Consider the following 25,937-nt stretch of genomic DNA (forward strand, 5'->3'; position numbering starts at 1 on the left):
CTTGGACAGAACAACAGCAACGTGTTGCTCCTTTTGATTTATCTATTTATTTTATTTCCTTTTATCTGCATGTTGGGGATTGAATCCCACAGCAGAATGCATGCTTGGTAAGTGCTATACCTCTTTGCAACAATTTAGCTCCACCAAACTATTACAAGTAAGATGCACGATGATCAAAGGTTGCAAGAACAGGCCACTGTGAACTTTTATAAGAAAATAATACTACACAACTGCACTAATTTAAAATTCCAACATAAAAACCTTAAGTATTTAAAACTGAAGGAAACAAATCAACAATGGAGAGAAACTGGGAGAAAGAAAAAGAAAACTCCATTAACCCAACACAAGTACTAGAAGGAAGAAAAAGAGAAATCCTAACTCAGAACACCATCAAAGACATGGAAGCTGTTTTTAAAGGCACATTACAAAGTTCAAGATTGTTACAATAAAATTCACAAGATGATGGACAGCACTGATGAACATTAATAATTAATAGTCAGTAGTAGATACTAATAATTCTCCACAAGCCTACAGGATCAATACAGCCATAATGTAAATATCACCAATTTTGTTTGTTTTAAGAAACAGATAAAAACAAATTTTGAACCACTGTACCTAAGAGCAAATCTCAAAGTTTACCCAGCTGTTTATCTAAAACTATATCAAATAGATCAGGGACCTAGCCATTAGTGGGGAAGAAACAAGACTTTTAGGGGGTCAAGTAAGAGGACAGAACATTGGGGGTTAATAAAAATAACTTAGTTATTATAGATGTCATAAATCACAAAAGAAATGACTATCTGAGGCAATGAACTTCACAGAAATTAGAAAGTTCTTGCTCTTAACAGTCTACAGAATGAGACAATGGAATGCCTGTAGCTGACAAAGGATGTCTATGAAGAGTAAACTAGTAACTCCTAGATATTATAAGAAAAAATTCTTTTTAAGACAAATGAAGAGTTCAATGACCCATAAACATAGGCAAAACCACTCAGCAGGTAGCAATAAACCAACAAGATCTAATCATCTCACCATTATAAAATGTAACAACAGCAAGTACAGACAAATGTCAAGCATGGACTGTTTCATACATTGCCCCAGAAAGTGCAATGACAGCTACTTGGCAAATGGCTCAGCATTTTCTCATAATCTTAAGCATTTACTTACTATCCTAACAGTGATTTTATTCTTAATTGTTTACTCAACAGAAATAAAAAGAAATGTACTGGGAATCCCAAGACTTAGGATTTTCTAAATCATTATTTGTAACATGCCAAAATTGGAAAAACTCCAAGGTCTATCATTGAATAAACAAATTAATTGTGAGTCACAAAATGGAATAATACTTAGTACTAAATAGGAAAAGAACAGTCAAAAACAAAGAGATAAATGAGCCAACAAATCAATAAGCCAAGAAAGAAGAAGGACAAAAACCAGTACATATCAAATGATCTCATCCTTTTAAAACCTTTGAATGTAAAATCTAATATGTAAATCTGAAAAGCACCTAAGTGTTTACTGGTCACAGGTATGGGGTAAATTACATATAGAAATGTGGAAATTTCTGAGGTGATAAGTATATTTTCTTTCACCCTAATTTGCCATGTGGTTTTACCACACTATAAACTACAAAAACTCATTAAAATGTGCATTCTGATTATTTTTATTGAGTTTCAGCAACAAAAACAAATGATCTCAATGACGTTGAAATGAAAATTAACTTGAAAAAATAGACACAAATTATTAAACTCCTTAAAACTGAATAAAATCAGAAACATACTAAGATTTATACAAAGCAAAATAAGAATCATTACTAAGAACCATTAGTTTAAGAAAAACTAAAATTCTGAAAGGAGTATTTGATGTTCAGTGTGCAAATGAAAATCTGGCAAGAGAAATAAAAGTCCAGCACACTACAGAATGGTCTCAGAAGACTCCATTCTATGGGAAAATACACACTTATTTCACACAGCTGGTGTGTTAACTCTGATTCTAAAGTTCTAAGAGAGTATAGAGCAGGGAGAACTCTGACCCTAAGGCCTCCCTCAAAGCCCTTACTGTCGTTATTAAACCTGAAGATAATTTGTCAGCTGTGTAGAAGGTGTGCAGATAGAGCAGAACTGAGGGTCAAACTCAAAACAAGAATATAAGGACATAACTGGTGACAGAAGTGGAGAATCATGGTACAAAGAAGTCTTCGAATGAGGGATGGCCATCTTCTTATTCCTGTTTTTTGTCAAAAAGCCATTCCAGCTGGTTACAAAACTCAATAGAAAGAGTGGGGAAATGTAAGCAAATGCTTATACAACACAAGAGGCAACCACACCAAAAAATGGTACTGTGAATTTCACCAAATATATATATATTCTATTGTTCCAAACAGGCCATATTGATAATGAAAATGACAAAAAAAAAAAAAAAACCCTGCAAAATGGCCAAGATGAGAGTGAACCGGCATTCTATTTTCAGCTACCAAGTCTGTAAATTCTGACAAATGCACACAAAATTCACTTGGCATACTCTAGTCACAGTACACAGAAAGACTAGGCAGCAATTCCATTATAATCTTTTATTTGCCTAACAGATATGCACAGTAGCACAGCACATACTCAGACAATAATAGATACCCATACTGTCATTTACTTAAAAGCATTATTTGAAATAGATTAAAAACTGGAAAATTATAAATGTTTATAAACTTCATAATGAGGGGCAGTACATTCTATGAGTCATCACTTACCACAATAAACAAAATAAGTGTTGGCTATTTGAGGTCCAATGATACATATTACATAAAATTACACAGACTTATTTTCAAGCTAATAGTTTAAAGTGCTATCACTCAGAGATGATCAATTTCTACTGTACTATCTTTACACATTTGAACTATTATTGGAAATGATAATATGTGCTATACTACAGAGAATTAAAATCTCTGTAAGCAGTTTTAATCAAGACTCTTCAAATTGCATTTGAAAATATAACACTGACTTTTAGTAATTTTCCCAAGTACCATGGTTAGGCAAAACCCAAATATATTAAGAGTATGTACCTAACTGACATTCCCAAGAATGTTTACCGTATGTGTACCTATCACCAAATATTTCACTGTGTCTTAAAAAGGGAGAAGAAAACTGGTAAAAGTAACGAATCGCTATGCATACCTCATGTTCTCAGCTGAATCCTCTGGCATTGGGGCTACAGTTTGTACAGCTGGAAGATTTTTGCTGGTAGCACCATTCACAAAACTAGAAGAGGAGGAAGAGGAGGAGGACCCTGAATCCACAGCACCTGTTCCCAAAATAATAATTTTAGTTTTAAATATAAATTTATTTAGAAAAATATCTTTATTACTTCATTTCTATTTGATTTTCAAAGAACAACTCATCAGAATTTCTAACAATAATTTGACAATTAAAATTTATTTGGTCATAAGTATACTAATAAATTCCATGATTTTAAGTAATGGATATTACATTAAAATCCAGTTAACTTATGTTAATCTAACAAAATTACATGCTACAAATGGGTATAAATGAAAGACATCAACAGATGAAAAAAATCTAGATTAAATAAGGCTAATAAAACAATGCAAATTTAAATGTGAAAATTTTGTCCCCATATTTATTGCTATGTTGTAATTTTCATAGACCTCATGATCTAAGGCATAATTTTTAGAGCACTGGGAGCATAATTTTGTCATTTTGCAGCATTAAATTCTGACTTTGATAAAAATGATTGCTTCAGAGGTCCTATCCTGAGTACAACAGTACCTGATTTTAAAATAATTAGTTCTCCTCAATGATATGAAAATGCCATTTTCGAGTTTTTCTATAATATGTCATGTGAGTACATCAAAGGAAGTGAGGGACATCTAGTGTTCCTAAGTGTTATATCTTATGCTAATTCTAACAAAGTGAGCTGCTCACTGAATTTCCACTACAACAGCTGTACAGTGCCATGTGCCAATATCTAAACTGTATACTGTGCCCAGCATAAATGCTAGCTCACATTTATATCTATCTATATATGATCAAGTATTAAGGAGGAAGTTTATTGCTTAATTTAAATTTATACTGTAATATATATTTTATACTATCAAAAAACTTATACTGTTATATACCACTAATTTTTAAAACAAAATTACAAGAAAGCATAACTTGTCTTGTACAAAGACAAAAGGTGATTTAATCTTTTCATTTTACTGCAGTCATAAGAAAAATAAGGACTTTATTTACTAGATATCACTAAGTACAGATTCTACTACACTGTTATATTTTTAAAACCGAAAAAATAAACTTACAAATTTTAAAGTGCCATTAATGCTGCTCAATGATTGAGACAAGTATATATGCTTGAGAGAGTGTTCTACTTACTACACCCATAAATGTGTGGCTCATGATATGTCAGACTCAGGTGGCATGATAAACAAGATAGATACAGAAAGCACAAAAAGGAGCTACAAAATCAATAGAAATGGGAAGAATCTAAGTAATGATAATAAATGGAAAAGTTCAAGGCTATACAGTTTGGAGAACAGAAGACTACTATAGTCAGGGAAGGAAAGTCAGGGATCATCTTGCGTTGTATAAATACCTAAAATGGAATCACAAAGATTTGGGTAAGGATTTATTTAGCTATTAATCAACAGGAACATTTCTGGAAATTTGAGAGAAAATGAGAGAGACAGAGATAGAGACAGAGACAGACAGAGAGAGAGAGGAGAGAGATTGATTTTAGTAAGAATTTAAATTGGAATTTTTGATTTCTAGAATCATAGGAAATAGCCGGACAATGAATTGGATACAGTTATAATCTAAGAATATAAATTAATTCAGTGTGAGGCAATGGTCCGTATTCATATGCTCTATTTACAAAGTTGAGGCTCTTGCATATCATCAAGGTTTTTAGAGAATTCTGCCTTTCCTTGAAGGATTTAGCAAAGGATACACCTTAGGGTTCAATCCAAAAAATCCATTTTCTAGCACTAACATGTTTGATGCACCTTCACATGCTTTATAAGTTTTTTCCCCTGTCACTCTCTAGTATCTAAATCAGCTTTTGCTCCCCAAATGTATTCCAATACTCTGACTGTACCTTGAAAGTAGATTACGATGTTTTGAGAAAACTCAAAACAAAAACCAGTACTGTCTCCTGATATGACCACTGTATCTGTGTCCTAAAACAAGCAACAAGTTGTGAGAAGTTGTTGCAGCACACTAAAAACTAAGCTAACTCTAAATGATCTGGGCTTTTTAGTTGTTGAGAACAAATGGGAAAATGAAGATACAGCAAACGGAGAAAAAAGGATGAAGCTTCACAAAAGTCTATAAGGACGATACCTGTCGTGTTAATCATACTTTTTGGTGTAGCTCCAGGGGCAGCAAATATACTTGAGGTACTGCCTGTTGGCAGCCCACTTCCTGCAGCGGTGGCTCCCACAGTAGTGACAGCTAGACTACCTGGAGGTGGCTTCTTTACAGGCACCACCACACTCCTGCAGAGAAAGACAGTAACAACACCAAGGCTTGAGATAAAGCCTGTTCCCATGATGCACAGCAGATACACAAAGCCAACAATGTAGTCCAGCTAAGTTCCCTTCCCTCAGTTCTTTCCTCTCCTTCCCGAACCCTCCACACTGTTAACTTGCAAACCTAACATCACTGATAAAAGGAAGACTTAAGCAAACACTGGGAAGTCTATGACATTAAATGTTTATTTGGTAAACACTAAAGTAGACTCTGGAGTTTGTAAATCTTTCTTAAAATAACAAATGAAAAATAAGCATAAATCAAGAGAAGCTCAGGTCAATATATTTTGCACATGCTTAACAAATAATCTTGCAATAAAATGTATACAAAATGTCCACTTCCTTCTTATTATACCATCATGCATGTAAAATGCCCAAAAAATTGGCACCTGAGTATGGTGATATTGTGTACCGCAATATATTGTGCACCCCAATAAACTTATCTGGGGGTCAGAGAACAGAACAGCCACTATATTAAATATAGGTTTAGGCAGTGGTAGCACACGTCTTTAATCCTAGCATTCCGGAGACAGAGAGAGATCCGTCTGGATCTCTGTGAGTTCAAAGCCATACTGGAAACAGCCAGGCATGGTGACACATGCCTTTAATTCCAGAAAGTGATGGCAGGAAGAAGAAAGGTATATAAGGCGTGAGGACCAGGAACTAGAGTCTGTTAAGCTTTTAGGTTTTTGAGGAGCAGTACAGGTGAGATCCATTCTGATGAGGACTCAGAGGCTTTCAGTCTGAGGAAACAAGATCAGCAGAGAACTTGGCAAGGTGAGGTTAGCTGTGGCTGGTTCTGTCTCTCTGATCTTTCAGCATTCACCCCAATACCTGGCTCCAGGTTTGTTTTTATTAATAAGACTTAAGATTTGTGCTACACCTGAGAACCTGACCCCTGGAACCCAAGTAAAGAAGCCAGACATGGTAGCAAGCACCTGGTAATTCCATCACTTCTGATGTAAGATAGAAGGTGAAGACAGGAGATTCGCCCAGAAGCTCATTGCCCAGTCAGCCTGCACATGCTACACAGTCCAGCAGAAACAAGACATTCTCCTTCCATGATGGAAGGAGAGGACGGACTCTCCAAAGTCTTCAGATTTCCAGGTGGCATGCACACACATACACACACATCCCACTTTCTAAAACCTGTCAAAATTTACACACACACACACACACACACACACACACACACACACACACACACACACACACACATATATATATATATATATATATATATATATATAAAAGAAATATTTGCCAAAGAAAATATGATGGTGGAAAATGAAGTGAAGGATAACAAACACACCAAGGGAATAAAAATCTAGTATTTTGGTTCTCTCATTAAAATAGTTTTCTCTAATACAAGACAATTCATATTATAGCATGCATATATAGTTAAAGTGCTACTTAGCTTTCAGGCCTTAATTTTGTAACATAGAAATTCATTATTTTCTTATATTTATTCAACACTTAAATAAATTTCATTTAAAAATCTTAACTTCACAGTCATGATAAACATATGTGGATACTGCTCAATTTTAAAATATTAATTTCCAAAATATAATCAGTATCTACATTTCCTTGCTGTAAAGGCTTAGTTCTCAAAATTTATAGCACTTCAAACTTTATTTCATAAATATCTCCCAAGCATCACTCAACTATGATTGATTTTATGGAAAAAGATTCACAAGATTATTTAAGTTCAAATGCAAAGCATGAGAAACAGTGACTGACAGCATAAAAATATTCAATGTATGCTGTCATTTAATGCCTGTATATTTTATTATTAATATGCCCATTTATTATTATATACTTATTTTTCTGAACTGTCTTTGTCAGGCTGTCATTTTTACACTCATAAAGGTAAACATGGTTTCTCTTTCAGCAGGGTAGTGGCAATACTTCCACAAAATGAAGAGCTGTACTTATAACCTGTTTTGTACTTTTGATGGATGAAGTCCACTCAGTGAAACTATATGAACATCACATTCTCAAGTCCAAACTTCTTACCTTTCCATAACACAAACCCTTCTTTTGTTAATTTCTTCATTAACTATTTCAGTGTTGCAAGATACCTCCACAATAGACTACTGACAATCGTCGAGAGAAAGCCTGAACTGACCTACTCTGGTGATAGGATGGCCAAACACCCTAATTGTCATGCTAGAAACCTCATCCAATGACTGAGGGAACCAGATGCAGAGATCCACGGCCAGGCCCCAGGTGGAGCTCCAGGAGTCCAATTGGCGAGAAAGAGGAGGGTTTGTATGAGTGAGAATTGTTGAGACCAAGATTGGAAAAAGCACAGGGACAAATAGCCAAACGAACGGAAACACATGAACTATGAACCAATAGCTGAGGAGCCCCCAACTGGATCAGGCCCTCTGGATAAGAGGGACAGTTGATTAGCTTGATCTGTTTGGGAGACATCCAGGCAGTGGGACCGGGACCTGTCCTTAGTGCATGAGCTGGCTGTTTGGAACCTGGGGCTTATGCAGGGACACTTGGCTCAGCCTGGGAAGAGGGGAATGGACCTGCCTGGACTGAATCTACCAGGTTGAACTCAATCCCCATGGGGAGTCTTTGCCTTGGAGGAGATGCCAATGGGGGAAAGGTGGGGAGGGCGGGAGGGGGGCAGGACAAGGGAATCCGTGGCTGATATGTAAAATTAAATTAAATTACAAAATTAAAAAAAAAACTAATAAAAATTAGAAGACTAAAAAAACAGTGTATCATTACAAAATATAGATTAGTCGTTAGTCATCTATAATAATCAAACTTGCAGTCATATTAGGTATGTTTTCAAGGTTAAACATATATTTGGATGGATAGATGGTCTTCAAATACTTCAAAGACCTACAGAATATGGCATTTAAAATGTTTAAAAACATAAGGCTTTTCTTGACAGTGAGAAATATCTGCTCCTGACAGCACCAATTTATTTCAAAAAAGAAGATGGGCATTGAAAAAACTCCATATGAGCCGGGCGGTGGTGGCGCACGCCTTTAATCCCAGCACTCGGGAGGCAGAGCAAGGTGGATCTCTGTGAGTTCGAGGCCAGCCTGGGCTACCAAGTGAGTCCCGGGAAAGGCGCAAAGCTACACAGAGAAACCCTGTATCGAAAAACCAAAAAAAAAAAAAAAAAAAAAAAAAAAAAAAGTCATAAAAAAAAAAAAGAAAAAACTCCATATGAAATTTACTTTCTTTATGGCCAAAGCTAGCCATTTGGGCAAAGAAACTGCCCTTGCCTCAACTGCTGACAGTACACTGTCCAAACTGGACCAGTAGGACACAAAAGAAGGCGATTATCAAACTTTGCCAAGACAAGGTAGGACAGTTTTTCCAAATTTCCTGCTTCTCAAAAATATCTGTCAGATACTAGGCCTGTAGGCCAAAGTTGGATGCCCCAAGGTTACATAAGAACCAGGGTGACTGTCCAGGCAGCCAGATGTCCCTGTCATTCAGTACCATTTCACCCTTCTAGGGTCTTTGATGGAGTTGAAGACTAAATAATTAGACTTAAAGTTTTCCTTAGTTATGATAGAAAGGTAAATTAGATATAAAACTTTAGACTCACAAAGATAGATAATAGAATATTTTCTCTGATTTTGCCAAATATAAATGGACTGAATATTTTAGCTATAATTCTTACTTGATAACTGTTTTGTTTTACATAATTTTACTATGTTAAAATTAAAACCTTCCTTTTTTATTTAGACAAAAAGGAAGAAATGCTGTGGAATAATACTTTTGTACACTGTGAAAAAATGTTGCTCTCATTGTTAATAAAAAGCTGATTGGCTAACAGCTAGTCAGGATTTTCAGGGCAGAGACAATGGTGGGAAGAAGGAGGGTGGAATCTGAGGAGTCAAGAGAATAGCAGAGAGAAGCAAGAAGATCATACTTCGTTGAAAGAAGGTACTGCCATGTGGCAGAGGGTAGATAAGAAATATGGGTTAATTTAAAATATAAGAGTTAGCTAGTAACCATCCTGATCTATTGGCCAAGCATTTACAATTAATAAGTCTCCTTGTCAGTTATTTGTAAACTGGTGGGCGGGAAAGAATAGTTCACCTACAGACACCATTGGGTTTGGTGAAGCACCATGACTGAGAGTACACCTCCAAGTGTTCTACCCTAGGTTAGAGGTCTAGATCTGACAGCTGCTAGCTATGTGAAATGGAGCATGTGAGTCCACATTTCTCTTCACTGTTACAAAGAGATTCCCAATGGTTTGTACTGCATAAGGCTGCTGTCAAAGTACTTGGCATGGCATCTGCATATTACAGATTATCACTGCTCTTTAAGCTATTGATATTACCATGGAAGTCTCAAAAGTGCTGATGCAGGTCAGGTCTACATTAGCAATAGTACCCAGACTGAAAGAAGCTATAATCCTGTGACATTCTTCCCTTGTTGTCTTCCTAAGTGAAAAACCTATGAGCAGTTTGAGGCCTCATAGTTTAACAGTAACAACAATACTCTCATATCTAAAAGAAACACTTATAGGATATAAAGATAACAAAGCCTTATGAAGCCTGAAAAGACTAAAAAAATATGGAAAACATGTAGTAACTTTTAAAACATCTAAAGACCTGTAATAAAATGAAACTTCCATGCATCTGAAAATATCAAGTTAGGGCCAGCAGCACCAAGAAATCTCTTTAATACTTATCAACTAATTTCCAGTGATAGGTGTGCTCAAATTGTTGAGATGACCATGTGACAAAGACTCAAGTGATTTTAACAGTAAGGTGAGTTTGACTGATTTCCCAGGTATTTTTCTTCATCAATAATTTCATGAATTTTTGAAGACAAGTTGTTTTAGTTAACATGATCACATTGTTTGCCTAGGATCACAATACTGAATTTTGTGTGCCTAAGATCCCTACTGTGCTTCTCCAACTCCAAAGCTGGATAGAGATCTTTCCTAAAATCCTTCTCATATTTCTAGGATTGCTATGCCAACACTCTGCAAAGTAATTGCTCTCTAACTTCTCCAGAGGCTGCCTAAAACCCACCCACTTTCCCCAGAACCCTAAGCTAACTATACCTTTAATTTTTCCTCCTTAAGGTACTTAGGTCCCAGCATGCTTTTTTATTCTGGACTCCATGATGACCTTACTTATGGTTATGGGCCTTTCCTTATTTCCCCATAGGAAACTCAAGCCCCCACCTGCCTTCATCAGGACTCCTTGTCAACCTCAGTCTTCTTGCTAGCTCTGCAGGAAGTGACCAGCCCCTGTAGAGACCTGACCCAGCTTCAATACAGTGATCTAAATCTTGGCTAGAGCAGTAAAACAGGAAAAAGAAAAAAGATACAAATAGGAAAAGAATTCAGAGAATTCATGTTTGCTGTTGATATGATTCTATATGTGAGACCATAAAGACTCACCCAGACCACTCCCAGAATTAAAGAACATTTTCAACAAAGTGTCAGGAAACAAAACTAACATAAGGAAATCAATGTTCACTCTCTGTACCAATAAAAAACATGCTGAGAAAAAAAATCAGGCAAACAATTCCATTTCACAACAGCCGGAAAAAAAACAAAAGAGAAAAGAAAAGAAAAGCCCCAGAGTAACCCTAACCAAGGAGAGGAAGGACTTCTACAATGAAAAATTTAAATCTCTGATGAAAGAAACTGAAGAAATCACTAGAAGACAGACTTCTTTTGCTCATGGATTGATAGAACTAATAGTGTGAAAAAGACTTAATAAACGAGACCTCATGAAACAAAAATCTTCTATACAGAAAAGGAAACAGTCAATCAAACCAAAAGGCAACTGATAGAATGTGAGTGTCTTGGCTAGTTTTGTGTCAATTTGATACAAGTTGGAGTTGTCAGGAGGGAGAGAGCCCCAATTGAGAAAATGCCTCCTTAAGATCTGGCTGTAGGCAAGCCTGTGGGGGCATTTTTTTAATTGGTGATTGATGTAGGTGGGCTTGGCCCATTGTGGATGGGGCCACCCTTGGGCAGGTGACCTGGGTTCTATAAGAAATCAAGCTGAGCAAGCCAGTATGCAGCTCCCCTCCATGACCTCTGCATCAGCTCCTGCCTCCAGGTTCCTGCCCTATTTGAGTTTTTGTCCTGATTTCCCTTCATGATGAACTGTGATATGGAAATATAAGCTTATAATAAACTCTCTCCTCCATAATTTGCTTTTTGCAGTCTTTAATTGCAGCAATAGAAACCCTAAGACAAGTTGGTACCAGGAGTCAGGTATTGTTGTGACAGGCCTGGACATGCTGTTGGCTGGTAAGAGTTGCTGATATCATGATGTATCTTCACAGCAATAGATCATGGACAAACACAGAAGCTGGTACCATGATTGTAGGGTATTAATGAGACAGATCTTCTGATGTTTTGGGGAGGATTGTGGAAGGATGTTGGAACTTTGGCTAGAAAAGCTGCTGAGTGTTGAGAGCTCAGTGGGATGTTCTGTAAGAGCATGGAAGTTAAGAATATTGAGAGCAATGCAAATGATGGAGGCTTGGTTTGAGGTGTTTCAGAGGGAAGTACAAAGACTTTACTTGGGTCATTTGCTATTTTGAGTGAAAGGGAGAAAATCTTTGCCAGCTATACATCAATCAGAGGATTAATAATAGAATACACAAGGAAATTTTTTTTTAAGAAAACCAATCTTTCGAAAAATGGTCTACAGATAAAAACAAGGAATTCTCAAATGATTAAAAATGATGAAAAGACAGCTTTTAAAAGTGCCCAACATCTTTAGCCATCATTGAAATGCAGAATAAAACTGCCCTGAGATTCTATCTCACCCTAGTCAGAATGACTATTACTAAGAAATCAAATGTACATGTGAGGGTAAGGAAACCCTTATTCACTGAATGATAAAAAGCGGCAATTGAGCTGCAATCTTCTTCCTCTTTACTGGCTTCCTTTTACAGTATTGGTAGATGCTATCAAAACTGCTGGGAGACAAAAGTATCAATGGTTTATCTACCTGTGAACACTCCGAACCATGAGATGAATCAGCCAGGCAAGATGTGCTCACTAGTGCAATTGTGGCACTGCTTTTATAAGGTGAATAACTCCTCTCTGACTAAATTTGATTACCTCGACACAAAAAGGATCCATACCTGTTACTTACTGTAAAACCTTGTCAAAACCCCACAGGAAGTAACAGACCCTGGGGAAGAATGCAAGACTGTTGTTTAGCTAAGTTAGAACAATGTCAAAGTAACTTTTAAATATTTAGTTTTATATGAAGACAAATATTCCTTTCAGCTTTAATCAGAGGAGCCTCTATCCAGTAACTGACAGTAAATGTAGAGACTCACGGATGGACAGGGTGCTAAGGATAAATGACAAACGAGTTTTCAGCCCTAAACAAGGCTCAGGGTAAACTGCGGAAGAGGGGGAAGAAAACCATGGAGGCAGAATACAAGAAGGGCTGTGACACAGCCATTGTAATCACAACCTCTCAGCAACTATGATGACAGCACCGGGTCTGCATAAAAATGGGCCCATGGGCTACAGGCACAGGTAGAGGATGGGGTCAGGGACCTACTCCTCACTGCTGAATTACTTCCCATGGGCAGATCCAAGGAGCAGAGACATCACAGCTTTCAGTTATGTACACAATGGTGATCCCACCAGGCTCCAGCAGAGAGTTTTGATACTCTCACAAACAGTCTAGTTAAAGTAAATAGGTCACAAAACAAAATCAAAAGTCATGAATCTGGGAAAGCGACCGGTAAGGAGTGAGTGGTTAACAGGGATGTGAGGGCGGTAAAGGAGGACAGGTGGTCAGAGTAATCAGAATGCATTATATAAATCTACCAAACTGTCAAAGAAAAATATTAGTAAAATAGAAAAATGTCTCTGACATAAATATACAAAGATCTAACTAACAAAGTGAATGACACCCTAAAACAGAGAGGGCACTGGGAGTAAACAGCAAGAACAGATTATATAGAGAACAACTATCAATTGCTAGGATTATTTATTCACAGATCATGCTTTGTCCAAAGACACTTATGTAAAAAACAGGAACTGAGTGGAAAAATAATACGCTAAATACTTTAGGAATTGCAGTTGTTTACTGATTCTCACTAGACATCACAGCGTTATTGATCTAATGTTTCATCTATTACGCTTCTCTACTTGATAAAATATTTGAGAATACCAATATATGTTTAAATAGTTATTTCATTAATTTACCTACTGAAAAGAGATCCATTATTTAATTCACTTAAACTGTCTCTGTAGATGCCAGGAAAGACAAAGAGAGCACAGGGTACAGTCACATTGTCAAGACTCCATCACACCCAGTCCACTCCAGGTAGGATAAAATCAGAGATTACAATGGAATACTTAACTCGTAAAAGCTGGCAGGTCCATAACTATCCGTCAATATATTTACTTTTTTCTTTTAAATAGTATAATCAAAAGAGATTCTTCAACAAACACAAAGAAGTAGGAATACAACACCAGCACAAATAATTATACTTTTAAAAAACAACCTTAGTTCTATGGCTAAAGACATAAGTAAGATCTGCTTAAGAACTTCTTTATTACATCCTCTATTTTTACTCTTTTGCAATAAAGCCAATGTTAACAATCTAATGAAGAAAGAATATACCTACATTAAGCTTATACTTTGTTTAAAATAGGAAATCTAAATTATTTATCATTATTTATTTTAACTACATATTTCAGAGTTGTTCTTATTATAGAAAAGCAAATGCTTTGGAGGCAAAATATTAAAAAGTAAGGAAAAATATATTACTAGTTTGCCTAACTACATCAAACCTAGAAATCTGAACACAAAACAGGTTTGAAAAACAAGAAAGGATGGCATGTAATTATATAATCTTAACCATATTGGCCTCTGTTAGTTAAGGAAACAATACAACTGCAAGCTTTCTATGATATGCTAAATTTATAACAATTTCTAAAAGAGTAACAAGAGAAATGTACAAAGAACCATGGTGAACTACAGAGTAATTTTATTTAAAAATGGGGTGGGTGGGACACAACCTTACCTGCAGACTTGGAGAAAAGCTAACATGCAGTTAGTGACAGCTTAACTAGAACTATTAACAAACTATGGTCTACTAGTAAATCTACCAAGAGAGGCAGTGTTGGTAGAGAATTCTGCAACTTGCTGTGTCCCTTTCCAGATGACAACACTAAACTCTGTTGTTAGAAACAAAACCATCCTAAATGTTTTCACTCAATAGTAAGAATCCAGCAATCTCTACACACAGTGCTTACTGCAGACTGGTTTGGGGGATTCCATATTTTTATATGAATACATATACCCTTTGGTAACCCAGTATAATCAAAGACATGTTTTATAATCTGTACAGATGCCACGAGGAAATATTTGAAACCAATAGTTTTTGTACATGTAGGTAAGAACATATAAAGAATTCCACATACAATTTGAAGAAATACCAAATTCTAAATAAACTTAGACCTAAGCATGTCTAGAATTTGATGTTGCTTTTTACATATTAAAATATTGTAACTCTAAAACACCAAAATTCTTCAATGCTCCATCCTAAGTGGAAAAATGAGTGATGAGTGTAGATGAGTGATCAGAACTCTAGTCTTTGCAGTTTTGTTTAAGCAAGTCGTTTTATAATCTGGAGTAAGCATAGGAAATGCATTGCTGCAATGACTACAACAGACCAATAAGCAACTGGTTAACAAAAGAAGTATCATAGATGATTTCCAGTACAATTACCTAGTGCTAGTTTGAGTTCAGCAACTGAGTTTACAGCTATTTCAACTAAAAGTAAAAGCAAAATATTTTATATATAGAATAAGCCTTGTGGTAATTGTGTTTGACACTGGGAGCTTTCTGGACTTTCATTCTAAAGGCTGTCATCTTGGATCCCATTTTTCAAGGAATTCAATCTGTTGTTAAAAGACATGTCATAACTTGGATTTCAGATGTCAGTGTTTCAGTAATATGTTTATATACCTCATAATGCAATTATAGCTACCTTAAGACAGATAAGGTAAATGTCAGCAATATACTGGAAATATAATTGAAAATGTAGCAGTCCAGGAGTTCTTGTGGGCATGATGTCTCTGAAAAGCTGCTCAAAGCTTCAGAGTTTAAAGTTAAATTTTTGATGTTGTCACTCTCGATCTATTGAATGGCTGACAGACAATCAAACCCGTCTGGCTGGCTGGCAGCTCATTTTGCTGGCAGGTGGCAAACAATTAGACACACCAATTTGTGCCTCCTGATGACATTAAAGCATGAAACTAAGTTGTATGCAGGGCCTAGTGATTTGTGTGAAAGCATTTCAAAAATAATACTGCTCGCCGTGGCAACTCATTTCAGACTGCCACCTCCCATTATGGCTTTGAGCAGTGAAGACGACAGACTTGAGTTACGTGCAGTGCAAGGCCGCTTCTGTTCAATCCTTCATCAGTGCCCCCTGAGACCTCAATCCCCTCCTTTCATCAATATCACCTCATCATTTACATTTGCTAGTACTTGAGCTACTGCATATATTAACTACACTGGAGACTCTTCCTAAAAAGAATAAAAACATAAAAAACATGCTTTGTGCTCTTCTATTTCATTCTACTTACACAATTTAGAATAATGACTCCATTCCTACTACATTGTGCACAAATGTTACCAGGAACAAATAAAGTCCTATTGTTTCAAAACAATATTCTGAAAAGTTTAAATGCTGTGCAGCTAAGAAAAGTGACCATTCAGATGACAGTTGTAATTTTTAATGAAAAAAAAATGAATAAAAATCCAAATCAACAAAAATTTTTGGCTTATACTGAATTCTCTCCTTCAAATTTCAGTAATTATCTAGATTCATTCATTTGTATTTTGACAAAATTTAAAGATACAATTTAAAATTAAATTGGACAACTTCAATTACCTTATTAATTTGTGGTATTTAGTATATAGACACTGATAGTCTTATGTGCACATAGAAGGCATAGACTGACACAAATAATAGGTAGAAATAACACTCATATCCTGTAAACATATATTGGACAATTGAAGTAGAGATGTAATGTGGAAGACAAGAAGAAATAATCACTGTATAAATAAACATGAGAACACAGAGTTAACAACTATTTGATAATAAGGACTTGTCAGAAAAGAATTTTCTACATTTCAGAGTCTTACCATTTGCCACTTCTTAGAAACATCTAACATGACACATCTTTATATGATGATTATTGATGAAAATTACATCATCTAACTACTCAGTAATAAATTAATATTACTTATTATTCTGTTTGCCTATACATTGATCTTGATATTTTAGCTTAAGAAACACTGATTCCTAAACTAAATCTTTATCATTAAAGCTGAAAGCACCTGCTTACCAATCATCTCTCTCACACACAAATTTTTGGTATGAAGATATGTTTTAAACATCAATAACAAACATTTCATCCATACAATAAACCAACATCTTCGTTAGTTTACATATCTACACATAAACATAATTGGAAGTATAGAGTATAAAGTAAAAACCAGAACTCAAACACTCTTGCTGGTAATTAGTGAACACCTGCAATATTTTTCTGATGCTGCACTTGATTTAAATTGTAAGTTGTAGTAAATTAAAGGATTCTTTATAGCTATAACATTTTATTTTGATTCATTGAATTATTTAATTGCATATATAGTGGGTTAGAAAAAGGAATCAGTTGCTTTTAAATTCTTTGAATGATTTTATATTTAAATGTAGATATATGGGCCAGGTTCTAAGTAGTTTAAAGTCAGAAAATGCCGTTTGAGAATATTTACTTTCAAGTATCTGGCAAAATAAACTTTTTATGATGGCAGAATTATTACAGGAAAAAAAATCACAAACCTTTTTGTAGTTTTCAAAAAAGATCAACTTAAAAATTAAAATTAAATGTGGCTACTTAAAGGATGTTATTTAATCTTCAATAGTTACTACAATATTTTATAACAGAAGAGTATTTGAAAATCAGAGTAGACGTTTTAGAGTGTTAGCTTATCCATTTCATATAGAGAATGGTAAAAGCTAAAGAGAAAAACAGATTTCCCAATGTGTGATCATTCTTCAGTGATAGATTAAACCTGATGATGTGTTCACCATTTCCCAGTGCAATGTGCTACTTACCATATCATGCCTCATCCCAGGCTCAATCCTGGGGACTAACAGTTCGACTGTCTTGTAACAAATGAGAAGTTCTTGAGACCTTCCTACGGTTTTGTAAATTAACAGAGCTTAGTATTCCTTCTATGGATACAGCACTGTTGATATGAAGTTTGGTACATACCTGTCAAAGGAATGAAACTGCATAGGAAGAATAGCTTGCGCTTCTCTCTTCAGTGCTGGATCTGGATATGGAATAGGCTCAGGGCCACACTCAGCAATCTCAACTGGGGCAGCCACAAGACTTTTCAGTATCTCCTTGACATTAATGCCTTTGGTTTGACTAATGCTAGATATGGATGGTGCAGGTTTCAGCATTTCACTGGGATGTTCAGTTAAGCTCTCATGAGATTTCTTTACTTCAGATGACAACGTGGATAAAAGTTCACTCATTGCATCAGGACCTGCAGCCGTTTCTAGTTCTGCCCCATCCAGGATGCTAGCCACTTGCTCCTCTCCCATTCCGGAATCTGTGTGAGGAACTGAACTTTCTAGCTGAATATCTTCACCAGGGGTTAGTGTTTCCTTTTCCTTTACAGTCTCTGGGAATGTAGCAGGTGTTTCTGTAATGAAAGAATTTGGTCTAATCAAAAGGTTTCAAGTGCAGGTATGAAGCAAATGAAGGTTCCATGGGTTTATCTGAACACACACAGCACAACTCAGCTTATATACAACAACCATATGCACCTGTTGTTTTGTTCAGCACATATCAAAACAATCCCATTTCTTAAAAGAAAAAAAACCTATCTGACACTCTAAAACACATGCCTTTAAGAGGATAATTCAATCAATTTCTTAAAGCAATAAAAAGTGTTACATCAACTTCCCATTATTCATTCATTGCTAGTTCTCAAACAAGATACAAGAAAAGAATGTTGCTATTTCCTTAAAAATTATTATGGTCCTTAAAAATATAAAGTCATTTTAATGCCCCTTTTGGCATTTTAATAAAAAAATGCCCCAAATGTTTAAATTAGCTAAAGACATTATTGTAAATTTATATACATATAATTGTGAATTTTTTAAATGTGAAATGTCAAGTGATTATTTCAAAAAGATACATTCTTTAATTATACCACAGTGTGCCATAAGAAACTAGTCTATATGTACCTTTATTATCAATTACTTTAGAAACTCTTGCCTAATTTTTGTGGATAAATATTAATTTCCACTTGTAAAAATGGAATCAGAATCATATTTATCTTTATAAACAGCAATTGTGCATGTTACTAATTAAAATGGTTGAAAAGAAATATATCTTTAAAATGTCAAATCTGGGCCAGTATAATGACTCAGTACATAAAGGAGCTTGACACCAAGTCTGATAACCTGAACTTGATTTCTGGAACTCATATAACAAGAGATAACCAACTTTTGCAAGCGGTACTCTGACTTCTACACCTACAATGTGAAATACATGGGAGTGTTCATGTAGATGTAGACACAGAAATGCACGCATGCACGCGCACGCACACACACACACACACACACACACACACACACACACACACACACACACACACGGTGTGGAGATATTTTTTTAAAAGGTCCAAGTCCGATGACAAAAGTTAATATGATGAAGTCTTCCATATAATAATTCTAAATAGCATTGGAAAATGTACTTGATCTTTGTGTGTGTGTGTGTGTGTGTGTGTGTGTGTGTGTCTGTGTGTGTGTGTGTGTGTGTGTGTGTGTAGACCAGGCTGGCCTCCAACTCAGAGACCCACATGCCTTTGTCTCCTGAGTGCTGGGATTAAAGGCATATGCCACAGCCACCTAGCATAACTTAAAATAATTTTGAAGATGAAAAACAAGTCATTAAGAGATTTTATGTGATTTACAGTATAGGAATTTATTAAAATTGTTGATGTTTGCTTCTGTATTTTCAGAGGTTCTATCAGTAAGAAATTGAACAGAAAATAACAGGCCTGATGTCAGCATGCAGCTCAGGAAGCTTCATGAGACAAGCTATTGAAAACACAGAGGAATGCTGTTTGCTCTTTTAGAGATAAAGTCATACACACAGATCAACTCTTGGATTTGTGGTTAAACAGTTGCTAATCTCTTGAATGCAGAAGAATACTATGATATGAACATGATTTTATTTACTTTTCTAGATTAATTTCAGAATCATTTCACCACACTTTAAGAGGCAAAGAAACTATAATCTCCTTTATTTTTTTTATTAGACTTATACTGAAGCTTATGCATTAATACAGAAATAGTTATCTCTTTAAACTTTGCACTGTCCAATATACATTTAAGTAGACAAATGTACATATATCCAATAATGTAATGTTATATTATAGTCATTTGTATATTTATTTAGTTTTGCTTTTTTAATTGTCAAGTTTTCTCAAGAATTAAAAAAAAAGATTAATCTGAGAATTAGGGAAAGAATATTTGTTCCAACATAGAATAATTAAGATTAAAAATACACTAGATGTCTCTTGTGCTGTTTAAAGATTAAAAATTATAACAATTATATTAGTTTTAAAATGCAATCTCAATAATACCCGGAAAAGCATTAGGGAATAGGAGTTAAAATTATAGCTAAGATTTAACAAAAAATAAAACCTTTTAAGAGAAAATTAAGACTAAAATTAAAATTATAGCATTAGGAATAAGGAAGATATAAAATCATGATGAGTTTAATAAGAATAAAGAATAGCAATAAACTACTGATTAAACAATGCAAATAGGAAAGCAGTTCAAAAGATAAAAATTCTACAGAATAAAGTCTACAGAATTTCTGGAATACTTATGCCTGGAAACCAAGAGAAGAAGAGCCATAAATTTTGATGACATTCACACCACGGTGAGAGTAGATTTTGGAAGCTGATATGTAACCTAGGGACACAGAGTGAGGAGTGAAGGTGGTTGAGGCCACTCAAACTTTAACAAAATACCAAGAACACTGAACAGCAGTTATGACATTTCTGTAACATATGACAGGAAATGTAAGTGAAATGAAGGAGCTTCCAAAATCAATAACAAAACTACAATGTCAGTGACAGTTACTAACATGGGTCAATTTTATCTCACAGTTTAACTGTCAGAAAATATCTGGAATATACTCCAGTCCTTGGCCTACATTTACAGATGTTGTCCAGAGTTTTGGTTTTTTTTTTTAATAAATATTTTTATTTTATAATCAATTCAATTTTACATATTAGCCACTGATTCCCCCGTCCTCCCTCCTCCCATCCCTAGCCTTCCCCCCCCCAAATCCACCCCCCATTTCCACCTTATCCAAGGCAAGGTCTCCCCTGGGGAGTCAGTCCAGCCTGGTAGATCCAGCCAAGACAGGCCCAGTCCCCTCCTCCCTGCACCAAGGCTGAGCAAAGCGTCTCAGCATAGACCCTAGGCCCCCAAAAGCCAGCTCATGCACCAAGCACAGGTCCTGGTCCCACTGCCTGGGGGCCTCCCAAATAGTTCAATCCAATCAACTGTCTCACCCATCCAGAGGACCTGGTCCAGCTCGATAGAGGCCACTGGTTCACAGTCCATGTGTCTCCACTAGTACGGCCACTTGTCCCTGGTGCTTCTTCCAAACATGGTCTCCACATCTCCCTCCCACATAACCCCTCCTCTTGCTGACTGGACCCCTGGAGTTCCACCTGGGGTTTGGCCATGGATCCCTGCATCTGCTTCCATCAGTCACTGGATGAGAGTTGTACCATGAGAGCCAGGGTGTTTGGCCATCCAATCACCAGATCAGGCCAGCTCAGGCACTCTTTCGACCACTGTCAGTAGTCCACAATGGATTTCTGGGGACCTCTCTAGCACTCTGCTTCTTCCTATATCCATGGGGTCTTCATTTATCATAGTATCTCTTTCCTTGTTCTCCCACTCTGTCCCTGATCCAGCTGGGACCTCCTGCTCCCCTAAGCTCTCTTTCCCCCGACCCTTGACCTTCATTAACCCCCCTCACCCCCAGTTTGCTCATGTAGATCTCATCCATTTCTCTGTTATTGGGCGATCCCAATGTCTTTCTTAGGGTCCTCTTTACTAAATAGCCTCCCTGGAGTTGTGAGTAGCAGTTTGGTCATCTTTTGCTTTTACATCTAGTATCCACCTATGAGTGAGTACATACCATGTTTGTCTTTCTGAGTCTGGGTTACCTCACTCAGAATGATTTTTTCTAGATCCATCCATTTGGCTGCAAACCTCATGGTGTCATTGTTTTTCTCTGCTGAGTAGTACTCCATTGTGTATATGTACCACATTTTATTTATCCATTCTTCAGTTGAAAGGCATCTAGGTTGTTTCCAGGTTCTGGCTATTATAAATAATGCTGCTATGAACATAGTTGAGCATGTGTCCTTGTGGTATGATTGAGCATTTCTTGAGTATATGCCCAAGAGTAGCATAGCTGGGTCTTGGGGGAGGTTGATTCCCAATTTTCTAAGAAAGTGCCATATTGATTTCCAAAGTGGCTGTACAAGTTTGCATTCCCACCAACAGTGTAGGAGTATTCCCTTTGCTCCACATCCTCTCCAGTATAAGCTGTCTTCAGTGTTTTTGATCTTAGCCATTCTGATGGTGTAAGGTGGTATCTCACAGTTGTTTTGGTCTGCATTTCCCTGACGATTAAAGGATGTTGGGCAATTCCTTAAATGTCTTTCAGCCATTTGAGCTTCTTCTGTTGAGAATTCTCTGTTTAGCTCTATAGCCCAATTCTTAATTGGACTGTTGTGTATTTTGATGTCGAATTTCTTGAGTTCTTTATATATTCTGGATATCAGCCCTCTGTTAGATGTGGGGTTGGTGAAGATTTTTTCCCATTCTGTAGGCTGTCATTTTGTCTTATTGACCGTGTCTTTTGCCCTACAAAAGCTTCTCAGTTTCAAGAAGTCCCATTTATTAATTGTTTCTCTCAGTGTCTGTGCTACTGGTGTTATATTTAGGAAGTGATCTCCAGTGCCAATGCATTCAAGACTACTTCCTACTTTCTCTTCTATCAGGTTCAGAGTAACTGGATTTATGTTGAGGTCTTTGATTCACTATAGATCCATATCTGTCACCGTGCACAGAGTTTTGATTTTTGATATCCAACCATTTTTATAGTATGCCTTGCCTTAAAAGCTACATATAGCCGGGCGGTGGTGGTGCACGCCTTTAATCCCAGCACTCGGGAGGCAGAGGCAGGCGGATCTCTGTGAGTTCGAGGCCAGCCTGGGCTACCAAGTGAGTTCCAGGAAAGGCACAAAGCTACACAGAGAAACCCTGTCTTGAAAAACCAAAAAAAAAAAAAAAAAAAAAGCTACATATAAATTTTAAACTTTTAAAATTTATATTAGACCAAAAGGTAAGTATTTCCCCAGTAAAAATATTATCTAAGAAAACAATATCTTCAATTTGTGGTTCATAAACTACCATACCAAAAGAAAGAAGGTTGGGGAGCAATAGGGGGTATATGTGAATGCATATGCTCAGGTAACCAGAGAAGGAAGTCAGATTCTTCAGAGCTAGAGTTACACTCCTTACTGGAAATTCTTTTTGGTAGTTTGAATGTAACTGGCCCCCATAAGCTAACTGGGAGTGGCAATATTAGGAGGTGTGGCTTTGTTGGAGTAGGTGTAGCCTTGCTGGAGAAACTGTGGAGGTGGGCTTTGAGGTCTTACTGATCCTCAAGCCATGACAAGTGTCTCAGTCTACTTCCTGTTGCCTGTGGGATCAAGATGTAGCTCTTTCCTCTCAGATCCTTCTCCAGGGCCGTGTCTGCCTGCATTTCATCAGGTCCTGCCATGATAATAATGGACTAATTCTCTGAAACTGTAAGCCAGCCACTTAATGTTTTCTTTTATAAAAGTTGCTGTGGTCATGGCATCTCTTCATAGCAGTAGAAACCCTAACTAGAAAGTCCTGCTTGTGGCTTCTGGGATTTAAAATCTGTTTTTTATAAACTGCAGCAAGTATTCAACTGCTGAGCCATCTATCACTTTAGCTGCATAGCTAAATGTTGTTGACATGGACTATTTCTCTCTGATTTGGTCAGCTAACTGACACTCAATGAGCATTACAAACCTCTAACTCACCAGGCAGTGGTGGCACATGCCTTTAATCCCAGCACTCGGGAGGCAGAGGCAGATGGATCTCTGTGAGTTCGAGGCTAGCCTGGATTACAGAGTGAGTTCCAGGAAAAACGCAAAACTACACAGAGAAACCCTGTCCTGAAAAGCTTAAAAAAAAAACACCCAAAAAACAAACAAACAAACAAACAAACAAACAAAAACCTCTAACTTACAAGATACTTAGAACTCAATGTGTTGACTTCCAAGTTATGATGAAAGTTTGAATTTTTAAGATAGCTCATCAAAATATTTACACATCAATAAAGTTTCATACTGAGTGATTTTAAAATGGAGTAATAATTTTGAAATGTAATAAAAATTCTACACAAGTATTTTAGAGCACACCCTGTGATCATGTTATATAGAAGTAAAATCAAATGCCCAAAGAACACACTGTAAGAGTAATTGGAAAAAACATTATTGACAACAACTAAAAACACCTGATTACTAGCCAAAATGCCCACCTTCATTTCTCATTGCACTCGGACACCCTTCACAGAACATGTTCTCAGTTGACACTATAGTGCAGCTTCCACAATACTTCCTTCTCTAGAATGCTTTCTCATGTATTGTGAGGATTTAATACAATGACTTTAACAGAAAGTTAGGGGTATCTGTGTAGTGATAGTAGCAACTATAGAGTGTGAGTTTCAACAGCTCTCATGAGCTTTTTTTAGCAATAGGCCAGCCAACCAGCACACAAAGCTGAACCATTACTAGCCTGGTTGAGCTGAGCCTTGTCAGAAACAGGCAGTTGGATGCCAGATGACTTTTAGTGTTTTTCATTGAATGTAATGAATTCACCTAATACGTACTGAAAAAAAAAAATGAGGTTAAGTTTAACAAATGACATGAGATTTACAAGCTTACCTCATTCATCACATTCCTTCTCTCAAAATCCCTGTTTCAGAGTGATCTCAATATGTTTGACATATTAAAGTACTGAGCTTGGTGTTTTCCAAGCTCTATACAGGAGTAGCATAGCACTGAAAATTAGGTAAAGCACCTACTTCTTAAATATCAAGCAAATGAAACACCCTAGCCTAAGATGGAATATAAAAGTGTAAAACTTGTAAATTAGTTACATTAATTATAAAAGTATAAGATTAACTTATATAAAAATCATTTTTAACTCCCAAAGCAAAAATAATACATGAAATGATTTTTTAAAAAATCCAAACTTGGTTTCAACAAGCACAGGGACAAATAGCCAAACGAATGGAAACACATGAACTATGAACCAAAGGCTGAGGGGCCCCCAACTGGATCAGGCCCTCTGAATAGGTGAGACAGTTGATTGACTTGATCTGTTTGGGAGGCATCTAGGCAGTGGTACCAGGTCCTGGGCTCATTGCATGAGTTAGCTGTTTGAAACCTGGGACTTATGTAGGGACGCTTGGCTCAATCTGGGAGGAGGGGACTGGACCTGCCTGGACTGAGTCTATCAGGTCGATCCCAGTCCTCGGGGGAGGCTTTGCCCTGGAGAAGGTGGGAATGGAGGGTGGGCTGGGGGGAAGGGGAGGGTAGCAGGAAGGGGGAGAACAAGGGAATCTGTAGCTGTTATGTAGAACTGAATGGTATTGTAAAATAAAATAAAAGGAAAAAAAACATAAAAAAATCAGTGTAAACGTTTGCTTTACATACATCCAACAGTGAGACTGCAAAGCAGGGTAATTATTCACAACTGTTTCCTAGAGATATGAAAAGAATATAGCCTTGGGAATCTAACTTATTAATAAACAATAGAAGAGACAAAATGAGATGATACAATCAAAAATTAAGAAAACCTTTCAATGTTGTGACCACACTACCTAGGTGTGGGTCACATTGATTATATCTTACTCATGGTGCACTAAACATTTTATACAGGCCATTATTTCTTCCAAACTTTTGTAGTTCTTTTGGATTTTGTTTGTTTTTACTTTTTATTTATTTTTTTTTTTGGTTTTGGTTTTAAAAGACAGGGTTTCTCGGTGTACCCCGGCAGTCCTGGAACTCACTCTGTAGACCAGGCTAGCCTCAAACTCAGAGATCCATCTGCCACTGCCTCCAAGTGCTGGGATTAAAAGTGTGCACCATTATGCTCAGCTCATAACTTTTTTTTTTAACTGCCCCTTTCTTTTCTCTCTTGCAAGACTCTCAGTATATGCACATTGGTTTACTTGATATTT

General features: G+C 36.5%; 1 protein-coding gene and 1 non-coding gene across 10 annotated transcripts in view; both read right to left on the bottom strand.

The window, feature by feature from the left end:
* Nbea (neurobeachin) overlaps positions 1-25,937 on the bottom strand; it is a 545,747-nt gene that overhangs the window by 322,858 nt on the left and 196,952 nt on the right. For 6 of the 9 annotated variants that reach the window (XM_076574104.1, XM_042279069.2, XM_076574102.1 and 3 more), the window contains 3 exons: positions 17,814-18,252; positions 5,343-5,497; positions 3,165-3,291 (listed from right to left, as the gene is read on the bottom strand). In XM_076574104.1, the coding sequence (XP_076430219.1) occupies positions 3,165-3,291; positions 5,343-5,497; positions 17,814-18,252 (721 nt within the window). The remainder of the gene's footprint in view (positions 1-3,164; positions 3,292-5,342; positions 5,498-17,813; positions 18,253-25,937) is intronic. The other 3 variants (XM_076574103.1, XM_076574106.1, XM_076574108.1) reach the window with 1 other exon arrangement.
* LOC121830621 (small nucleolar RNA SNORA69) lies at positions 7,361-7,475 on the bottom strand. Its single transcript, XR_006073834.1, has one exon. It is a non-coding gene; the product is annotated as a small nucleolar RNA SNORA69 (small nucleolar RNA).

The sequence above is a fragment of the Peromyscus maniculatus genome, chromosome 6, assembly GCF_049852395.1.
Source record: "Peromyscus maniculatus bairdii isolate BWxNUB_F1_BW_parent chromosome 6, HU_Pman_BW_mat_3.1, whole genome shotgun sequence".
NCBI lineage: Eukaryota > Metazoa > Chordata > Mammalia > Rodentia > Cricetidae > Peromyscus > Peromyscus maniculatus.